This window comes from Asparagus officinalis, chromosome 5 (assembly GCF_001876935.1).
Source record: "Asparagus officinalis chromosome 5, Aspof.V1, whole genome shotgun sequence".
Classification (NCBI taxonomy): Eukaryota; Viridiplantae; Streptophyta; class Magnoliopsida; order Asparagales; family Asparagaceae; genus Asparagus; species Asparagus officinalis.
Genome location: NC_033798.1, coordinates 81,206,790 through 81,217,676, shown reverse-complemented (window position 1 = coordinate 81,217,676; position 10,887 = coordinate 81,206,790). Strand labels below are relative to the sequence as shown.

The 10,887-nt window shown below is 47.6% G+C and overlaps 1 protein-coding gene across 1 annotated transcript; it reads left to right on the top strand.

Annotated features, from left to right (window-relative positions):
• On the top strand, nucleotides 7,814-8,577 carry LOC109843581 (heavy metal-associated isoprenylated plant protein 28-like). Its single transcript, XM_020412522.1, has 2 exons — nucleotides 7,814-7,899; nucleotides 7,995-8,577. The coding sequence occupies exons 1-2, from the start codon at nucleotides 7,894-7,896 to the stop codon at nucleotides 8,460-8,462; spliced, it is 474 nt and encodes a 157-aa protein (XP_020268111.1). The 5' UTR covers nucleotides 7,814-7,893; the 3' UTR covers nucleotides 8,463-8,577.

The following is a 10,887-nucleotide window of genomic DNA, read 5'->3' as shown; positions in this document are numbered from 1 at the left end:
CCAAAGCTACTCGAACTTCGCGGGAGGCGAGATCAACAAGAGTGGAACTCTCCGCACGAAGAGCGAGCAGCTGCCGAACAGCCCCCTCCACTTCGTTCAGACGCTGAAAATAGGGCCTCGCCGCGGCGGCGCCGAGCCTCTTACGCAAGAAGGACGCATCGTGTTCAAGAACTTCCCTGAATTCTTCGAAGGGGCAATTCTCCTCCAAGACCAGCCGGGTGCAGTGGGCCAAAGTATCTTCGAAATTCGCCAGAGCTCGCTCCACCTGCGTTTTTCGCCAGCGTTCCAAGGGAGAGAGGGCGGCCTCCTCCGCCGTGGATGAAATCACGGTCGAGGTACCTATAGCCATAACCGTAGGGGTGGTAATGGGCACCACCGAAGCCGGTGTGACCAATGACGACCTCGGTGCAGTGGTCACAACATCAACGGCCGCCGCCGACGAAGAAATGGTCATTTGCAGAGTAGGAGCCTCCCGTTGAAGCGGAGACTCTCGCGCCGATGAACGACCCCCAGACGACGCTTCCGCAGGAGCAGGAGATCCCCCTATTTGGCCAGGCGCGTCCTCAAGAGCCAAATCCTCTTCCTCGCTGGACAATGCCTCGTGAACCGAGACATTGTCATCCTCCTCAGATGAGCGATTCGCCCAAGAGTGAGCACCCTCCTCACCTGCGACCTCACGGTTAGGGTCAACTACAAATGCACGGAAAGAGGTTAACGGAGACCCCTCGAAAGGGACCATACTAACGGTCGGGTATGGAAGGAAAAGTGATACTAAAACACACGCTTACCTGAGCCGGTGGGCCCCTCCTCGTCTCCAGCCTCCCCTTCCTCGTCGGAAGGAATGGAGATCACCTTCTCAATCGCGCCTGCATAGGTCCGATACCAATGTCAAAAGGTATGAGATCATCGTTGCGATCAAAGACGCTATTACAAAAGAAAAATTACCTCCTGATGCGGACACAGAAGCCGCTGGAGCTCCCGTCGGTGGCCTCTCGCCAGATCGCGGAGGAGCGTCTCTCGTAGTCGCCAGAACCGCCCCCGATGCAGCAGAAGAGGCGGGCAGCACAGCTCCAGACGTCGCCGCTCCGGGGATACCTACCTGGGGAACATCATCCTGACCTTCCGCCGCTCGGACGGTTTCCGCCATCTCATCACGACGGACCTTCTTAGCCGCTCCCGCTCGGGAACTCTCAGCCACTGCCTCCCGCTGACGCTTCGAGAGAAGCGAGCTACTCGGAGACAGAAGCGGCGCCCCCATTTGTCCGATTGTCGGACTCCGGACTGGAGCTCGAACCTTGGGAGCCTCAGATTCGTCCAAACCAGCATCAGAACCCTCGGTATCCTCAACTGGATCCTCCGAGAACAACTCCCCAGCAGTTTGGTGGCCCCTTCGCCTCGAAGAACGGAGAGGACCCCTGACAGGACGATCGCGTTCCACCAGACATGAGTTCTGGAACCAGAAATTGGCAGGATTAGCACTAGCGCCCCGATACCAGCGGCAGTATAAGAGCGTGTGGTGTAAATCACGGTCCTTAGCGGGCAACTCAAAGCGGGCTTGGGTGCCTCCAGCATGGGTCCAGAACCATCCCCGAGCTCCGTCAACTAGTCCTCCTTCGAAGTTTAGGTGGGGGTTGGCATTACCCACATACAATTGATCGTACCCAAACTGGCGGGCGAACCTGCAAGGGATGTACGGCTCGAGATAGCATGTGGAGCCTATTCTCAGAACGTGATACCCCGGTCGAATGTCCACCAACCAGCGAAAGGCCCCACGGGTAAGGACTGTGTGGTGATCCGCCGTCGGCGCGTCCACGAGAGATTCTCCATATCCACCCCCGCTGAAGTAAGGAAAAGATCGACGAAAATTATAGTGCCCGAAGTGGGAGAGCGTCTTCCTCGTATCGGGGATGTCCTTGCACTTCCAGGAGCACCTCTCCAAACGCTGGACGAAGGGGACAAACTTGTCGCCCTGAAGCGCCGCCGGGGCACTCATCAAACATTCGCAGTGGTATACGAACCACGCCATCAAGTATGTGTACGGCAGACCCACCCTAGGATTGGGGGTTCTGATAACTTCTCCTTCCCCCTCGTCGAGGACCGACACACGGCAGAATTGGCTCGTTAGAGTACGAAGCCCCCGATGGATGCACGCTATCGTCGCCGATACAAGGGAATAAGACTTCCCGTGAGCCAGGCAAACCGCCGGATACACGACCTCCACAGGAAGAGCCTCGAAAGAGTGAGTGGGGATTACGCACCTCTTTAGCCATAACATGAGGTACCCCGCGAGCAGCGCCTTCCCCGAGATGAGAAACTTCGCCTGATGATGGAATGAGTGAAGAACCGTACCAGACTTAAATCCGCCTTCGTCGCGGTCGAGAATCACGGTGCTTCCTTCTTTAGCTATCCTCGCCTCCACTTCGGGTTCATCACAGGCGCCTAACGGGAAAGCAGGCGTACCCTTGACATCGTTCCCCGGGAACAGATAATCAGCCCAATTCTTGTGGCTGATCCCAGGGGTCTTCTTCTTTTTCCCCTTATGATCGGAGGCCCCTAAGGTACTGAGGCATATGTGGAAGTGGTCTTGGACCACCACGTGTCGCTGCCGGGTGCAGAATAGACCCACCCCGGGGCCCTAAAGTCCTTCGGGGGAAAGCTCCCACCAGCTCGAAAGAAGCGGTGATGGAAGGTCTCCGCCACCGCTGTCGACTCCCCCACGGGCGGTTCAGTGGACATTAAGCCAGGGCATAGGCCCGTCACGCGCTTGCACGAACTCTCCACTCCATACCCAGCCGTAGAGCCCGTAAAGACGCCACAAGTGACCCCGTCCTGAGAGGGGGTCAAATCCTAGTTCATCGTCCGAGGAATGGCGAAGGACCGCAGCTCGACGATCGAAAACCCTCTCGACATGCTGGGGAGGTAATAATGAACCCCCTCTACCGTGCGGAACTACCGGCTCTCTTTGAGCAACAGGGCGGAAGGGTCGGCCATAGCGTCGCCGAACAAAAATTGAGGCTTCGGCAGCTCTGCCCTGTCCTCATCTGTCAGCGCCGCGTTGGTCGTCAACTCGCGTAATGTCAAGTGATGACCATCCGTGACTCTCTGTACCAGACCATGCGGCTTATCAGCGGTGAATACGGGCACTTGAGCCAAAGAAGAAAATCGAGAAGGCGCCGTATAACTCGTAGCCCCGGCGTGACCAATTGCCACACCCTCCGGGAAAGCCTCATCAGAAAAGGTCGCTGCAACAAGAAATGAAAAGTCAATCGAGACAAAACCCGCTGTAGGGGCAAAATCGCCCATCAAACAGAGGAGGGCGAAATCGCCTGTCGAAGGGGGGAACCCATTTCGAACGAGGTCTATCCGTACAGACTATACTCCCCTCTAATGAGAAAGGGCCGAACTCGCCTTGCGAAAAGGGAGTTCGCTTCCTTCCCACTGAAGGATTCGCCTGCAGGGACAGTAATCATCCTCTAAAGGCAAATAGGGCAAACTTCGCCCCAAATCGGGGAAGCTACCAAGCATAATGAGCAAAGTTCGACGCCTAAGACTTACAAAAGTTCGTCCAAACGAACCCATCAACATACCTGGGCGCGACTCCAGAGCACCGGCAGGCATGCCGGCGGAGAGACGGTCGGAGTAACGTCCGGGGCCTGCACCCCTCACCTTGCACCTCTTAGACTTCGGAGCCATTGTAGGATGAAGCGGGAATTCTTTCCTTGGAGGTTCCTTTCAAGATTTGAGGGCACGGTAACTCCCAATGGAGGAAAATGGCTGATTTAGAAGGGCGGAGTTATCCACGTGACCACGATGGCCCTCGAAAGGCGAAAACCCTAACGGACAGGAGACGTGGCCACGATCAAATTCGACGGCTCAGATCACCCTCGGTATATCGAAGGAACCGAGGTTGGCGGTTGCATCCGACGGTTGAGTTCGAAAACCACGGCCACGATGCGTCGCGGGGCGAAACACGCGAAAATCGTGTTGTCGAGTCACGATCGCCACGACCCGATGAGACCGCGCCGCCTTAGCTGGAAAGCACAAAGCCCTATCAGCAGACACGTGGCTCATCTCCCGTCAGATCTGGGCCTGCCTCAAAAAAGGAAGAGATCTCACCTACGAGTACTTAACCCGACCCCACGAGTCGCGCGAAACTTGGCTCCCAAAGACTAATTTCGCCTGGACGACTCGCTCGCCACTAAAGGTAAAATTATAAACGAAGCCAATAGAATGACCTCGCTTAAACGGTTAAAACCCACGCCTCAGACGGCTAAGGGTTAGAGCAGAAATCTTAGCATTGAGCCTAAAAGAAACTACTCGATAACTCATCATACTGAAGGGAATAGTATGGCTAGCTCGATTCAAACGGTAATGGGTAAAGGTAAATCAAACTCGTTGATAGCTGAGGGTTTGCTAAAAATCCTAAAAGAAACCCAAAGGCACTTGCTCCGCCGAAGTTTTCTTCATTCAAAGTATTCCAGACCCCACGCAAGCCAGTTTAGGTCTGAAAACTTTGAAGGGGGTCTTGTAGATGGTAAAAAAGCCTGCGAGAAGAGCTCGCACGCTCGGTTCTCTGGCATGGGCCTAAATCGCATAGACATCGGATATGCTTGATTCTAGGTTCGCCTTACGGTCGGCTCGCCAGCACGAGTTAAGATCGATTAGGATGGCGGAAGTTCGCCTTTCACTCAACTCGCCTGCCCGAGTCCAGAGTCGAATCCGCCAGCAAACCCCAAGACCGTCAGTACAGCTGGGTATCCGCTACCCCACGTGCTGAGTTGGACTTTCCCATCCCTCTCAACCCGAAGGGAGAGAGCACAGTACCCCAGGACCGTCAAACGGTCGCTCGCAGTACGCACAGCACGAAAGCCTGGACAGGTGTCGAGTCAACCTGAGCATTCATAAATGCGACTCACCTCGGCTGTCTGAGTCAAGAGCTGGATCCGCCGGCACTCGGCAAGTCTGAGTCTGGAGGTAGATCCGCCGGCACTCGGCAAGCTGGCTAGACCCACTCGAGTACTGTGCACCTACTTCACCGCCTCTCCTGACCGGAAAGGAGAAAGCACCGTGCTCAAAGCACGCCGGGCGGTCACGCACAGTACGAATGATCGGACAGACACTTCATCGATCTGCGAACTCATAAATGCGGTTCATTAATGCTGGTCAAATCCACTCGGATAGCAGTCGTTCGTTGCCTCATACACAAGAATGGGCCTTCCCATCGTAGGTGACAGGACATAGAGCATCTCTGAAGAAGATGTGGTCACATCCCACAATTCAAGGAGGAGTCAAGCTGTCCTTCTTCCATTTAAAAGCCCCTTCCAGCACACTGGAGGAGAGGTTGCAAAACTTAGAGAAAAGAGTTGAGACCAAGCTCTCTGCATAACCTTTGCATTGCAGCATCACTGTTTAGCTCCGAGCTCCGATCGCCGGAGAACTAAGCAGAATCGAACTCTATTGCCCCGAGCTTCTACTGCGTACTGAAGCTCTCCAGCAACCTTGATCGAACGGTCCAAGGGAAGCAGACTCGACACGAGCATCGAGCGAAGGGTCCTATAGCCACCTAAAGTCCCCACACAAAACAAAGAGGGCTTTCCCTCTGCTTCTGTTGTAAACATTTGATTTGTTAGTTTGTAATAAGCCTTCTTATTAATACAAACAAACACTCCCTATTTTCAGGAAATCAAATATTCACCCTACACTCACAAAGGTGATCCTGGGCAACAAGTTTGATCATTGTAGAAACTTATTGCAAATTCGCACATGTTAGGCTGTTTGCGGTCATTTGGATGAACTACGGGCGGCTTGATCCCTTGGGAAAGGGGCTACGTAGGCAATCACATTGGTGCAGCCGGATTTGGAGAGACGACGCATTGATGCTCATGTTAGTATCGGTTTAGTTTTGGAAACACGTTGCCGAGGTGGAGAATTGTTTGAAAAACCAGGTTTTTGATGAACAGTATCATCAGTCGACTAATGCCAAGATTAGTCGACTGAAGAAAAGCCTTGGAATTATGAAAAAGTTTCTGCGCAGTCAACTGATAGGTGATCAGTCGACTGATGAGCTCATTCAGTCGACTGATGGAATCGTGAGCAGTTTTTTGTGCATATTATCGATCAACCGATGTTTCACATCAGTCGATCGATGTCAGGTGTCCTGGGCTGTTTTGGTTTCATGTTTGGTTTTGGTTTGGTGTTTGATATAAATACAAACATGATTTCTAGGGTTTATAGAGGAGAGATTGTTGAGTCTTTTGAGCAATTTGAGAGAGAGATATTGTGTGGGAGTTGAGATCTTTGGTTAGGATTATATTTGAGAGTTTGTGTGAGTTGTAACCTGTTGTATTTCTCCTCCATATAGTAAAATCTCTACATCCTCTCCCCGTGGACGTAAGCCACTACCGAACCACATAAATCTCTGTGTTTGTGTTGGATTTTGGCCTTTATTTGGGAATTGCACTCGTGTTTGGTTCTTCTCTCATTGCTTGTCGACTCGTTTAGTTTGCGGGCATGCTTCCGCACGGCGCCTGACATACATAGCAGCAGCAGCAATTGTAAGCAAACAGAGATGAAGACTCTATTTCCAGAGAGAACCCGTGAGGTGAATATCAGGCCTATGCGTTGCTCCGTGGCTGATATCTTTGACTCTTTGTTTGGTTTGCTCTATAGACATTAGAGATTATTAGAGAGATTGTATTGGAGTTTTGGGTGTAATTTGTTGAGAGATCTTGATCGTTGTAATCCTCGCAATTTGATAGTAAAGCTATTTTATTCGGTCGTGGATCTAGACAACAAATCGAACTAAATATATATATGAGATTTAGAGATTAGGAAAGCCCCTCTGCTCTTCACTTTTGTAATCAGGACTCATAGGACAGTTGCAAGTTGTGATTGTTGATCGGTGCCACACCAGCTCTTTAGGAACTCTGATCACCAAATATGGATTTGCTCCTAATGACGAAAGTTTCCTAGCTATACACCCTATAGTATGCAGCTATGTACCCTAAATTATGAAGTATATATGTAGCTATATACTCTGCTATATGTAGGTATACATTTTGAATTCTATATTTTGGGTTTAAAGATAATTTATAACTTTGTATTTTGGATGCATGAGAACTCGTAGAACTATGTGGGTTTCAAAGCAAGAGGGGGTTAATTTGGGTTTATAAGCAAAAACCCCGATGATAATAAAGCATTATATAATAAAGGGCGACTAATTATATGAACTTTTTCTAACGCGCAGGCACCTGATTTCTTCGCTTTCAGATTTGCAACAGCAACGCACCATCGACTTTGGGAGCCTCTCCCACGTGATCCTCTTAATTTTTTTCATAAATACACTCATCTTCCCGCGTTGCTCGCGGCTGTGAGCCCAAGGAATATGGGGCCATGCTGTTCCAACCAATAATCATTCGCCACGTAGGCAAAACCATACCTCCTCTTACTCTGCCCATGATGGCAGCGGCATTAGCGGAGACCAGATCCGTTACGGCCGCCACCAACAAAACGCCAAATAGCTAAATATGCGAACGTGGCACAAGCCTATAAGTCCGTTCCGCTCTTTCTGCGCCGGTCTCCCACACGTGATCGACTTGAACCCCATGTCGAGTTGTAACGGAAACTTAAGACGAAGGTGCTATAATACACTAAACAAATGAAAAGTCGGTGCTATAGTAGACCAAATAATGGATTCAATAACTCCTAAAGTTAATAACAAAACGCGTATCAATTTTATAATATGCTACGTCTCTTTGCTTCATCTTGGGTGTATATATGTATACACATGCTCATTACCCCAAATTAACCAAATTCCTCATCGAAACTATATCAACTCATTCAAAAACCAGAAGTCGATCATTAACACTGCAAATTATCATCAACAAGTGCAATATGTCGGTAAGAATTTTTTTCACTTATATTTCTCCATTCATACTTGAAACTTTACAATATCTTCACCTAGCTAATATTTCATTTGAATCAATATTTTTCAGATCATAGAATTATGCGTGCACATGTGCTGCTCAGGCTGCGAAATGAAAATCAGGAAATATCTAGGCAGGCTCGACGGCATCGACAGCGTGGACATCGACATGGCCATGCAGAAGGTAACGGTAACCGGCTACGTCGACCAAAAGAAGGTGCTGAAAGCGGTAAGAAAGACCGGCCGAAGAGCAGTGCTGTGGCCTCAACCGGCACCTGGCAGTCACATGACCGGCTTCAACCAGCAGCACTACAACTACGCAGCTCAGCCTGCTCACCTGGCGGCGAACACTGTAACTGCGAACCCTTTTGCTTACTCTACTGCATCGACGTCGTCCTATAATTACCGAAAGCACGGGTACGATGAGTCGATTATGCACGGGTATTATCAGATGCCGGTGGGGAGCTCTGGGATTGTTGGAGAGAGGGCGGGGACCATGTTTAGTGACGATAATACAAGTGCTTGCTCCATAATGTGAAGGGGATTGTTGTTGTTTTGTTATAGATAGGATATTGGGGATCTTGTATTTTATGGAAAAAGATCCGAGGGTTTGAGGAGGAATTTATGTATGGACGTTCTTTGGGGAAAGTTTAAGTGGGTTAGTGTTTATTTTAAGGGAAAATCTTCTTTTAACCCAAAGTTTTACTCCCAACTTATTTTTAAACTCACCTACTTTCATTATGATCCATACACCCAAAATACAACACCCACTTATTTATAAACCCAAAGTATCAAATACATCATATTTGTATACTGTATACAAAAAATAAAAGATAAATTCGAAATTACACTGTTCTTCTTCTTCCTCCTCCCTAATAACTACTCATGGCTCAACTCACTCTTTCTAATTATCTCCATCCCTAATAACTGTTCTTCTTCTTCCTCCTCCGTAAATTCGAAATTACACTGTTCTTCTTCTTACTCCTCCCTAATACACCATATTTTTCTGGTTCTCCTCCCACTCAAAAAAACCCTAAAAATTCAAGGGTTTTGATCTCTTGCAATGGCGTCCAATGTCAACTTGCAGGTTCTTCTTCGCTAGATCCTTCGTTGAAGGGGGCGGTGGCAGCGGCCCTAGGACCACCACGTCCACTCAAAGCCGACCAATAGAAAACGGCAAGTTAACATTTTAAAATTTTTGGGTTTTTTGGCAATATCTTGTTAAAAATGTCATGTTCTTATAAATTGATGGATTCTTATCAAGCTTATGTTTCAGGAAAGAGTATGTGCATAACAATTTTGCAATTGATGGATTCTTATCAAGCTTATGTTTCAGGAAAGAGTATGTGCATAACAATTTTGCTCATATATATCTATGTTTTGGTGACTAGGTTGATGCATAGAAGGTGTTTGATGGAATGACAAAAGGGATATAGTTATTTGGACCACAACGATTAGCGGTTATGTCATATTGTTGTTGGTTGATGAGGCAATAAAGGTTGTTGATAAAATGTCCCTGAAAAGTTTGGTTTTGCGGACCGCCATGATCTTAGCCCATCGGTATGCCATCCTACGCCCTCCGGTTGCTCCTCACCATTTTCTATTGTCGCCAACACCTAACGCAATGCACAGCTACCCCTCAATCAGAAACGATTCGTCAATGCATGTACACTAACTTTCCAATCAAATACATGAGAGAATCCTCCACTCTTTGCATTCGATCAGATCTTAGCATTGTTGTCACATTGCAACCCAAATGGCAAATCAACTACAGCATGCAATATGATGTACCAAGTAGTATCGAATGTATCGTGTTGTATGGAATTTTCTATATTTTGTATATATAGATGATTTGTGTGTATATTGTATCAAATGCACTATCCAATGTATCATGCTACATCAAATTTTCTATTAGAAATTTATCAGTATATCTAGTAGAAATGTATACAACGTTTCGATAGTGGTGATTTTGGATTATTTCCATTCAATCTTCATGGATTATTTTCATTCAATGTTATGTGCTTGAGTTTAGTGGTTGATAGATATGAATATCTGTAATAAATTGATGCACTGATTGAACTGAAGAAGTTTTGATGGTAGGTTGTGGTAACAACAGCCTATTGGGCCATATTATGTTTCGTGTGTCCAATTATCCACCTCGACGAGGGGTCCTCGTTTAATTTTCCAGCTTTTGATAAAGTATAGCACTTTATAAGAAAGTATAGCAGCTTATTAATGAAGTATAGCACCTTATGGCAAAGTATAGCACCTTATGGCAATAGTATAGCACCTTATCGATAAAGTATAACACCTTATAGTCTTTGGAAATTCAGCAACTTATTGCGTTGCGATAAACCAAATCAGTTTTGTTAGGGCCATGCAAACACTCAATGACCTACGCTATGTGTCGCGTGACCAATTATCCACCTCGACGAGGGGTCCTCGCTCAATTTTAAAGCTTTTGACAAAGTATAGCACTTTATGGGAAAGTATAGCACCTTATGGCCAAAGTATAACACTATATGACAAAGTATAGCAATTTATTGACAAAGTATAGTACCTTATTGACAAAGTATAGCACCTTATGCTCTCTGGAAATTCTGCACCTTAAGTTGTCTAAAACCAAATCAGTTTTTTTCACCGCAACGTAAACACTCGATGACCTACGTTACGTGTTTATTGACCAATCATCCACCGCGATGAGGGGTCCTCACGTAATTTTGAAGCTTTTGGCAAAGCATAGCACTTTATGAGAAAGTATAGCACCTTATAGCCAAAGTATAGCACTATATGGCAAAGTATAGCATTTTATTGGCAAAGTATAGCACCTTATTGGCAAAGTATAGCACCTTATGCTCTCTGGAAATTCTGCACCTTAAGTTGTCAAAAACCAATTCAGTTTTTTTCACCGTAACGCAAACACTCGATGATCTACGTTACGTGTTTATTAACCAATCATCCAC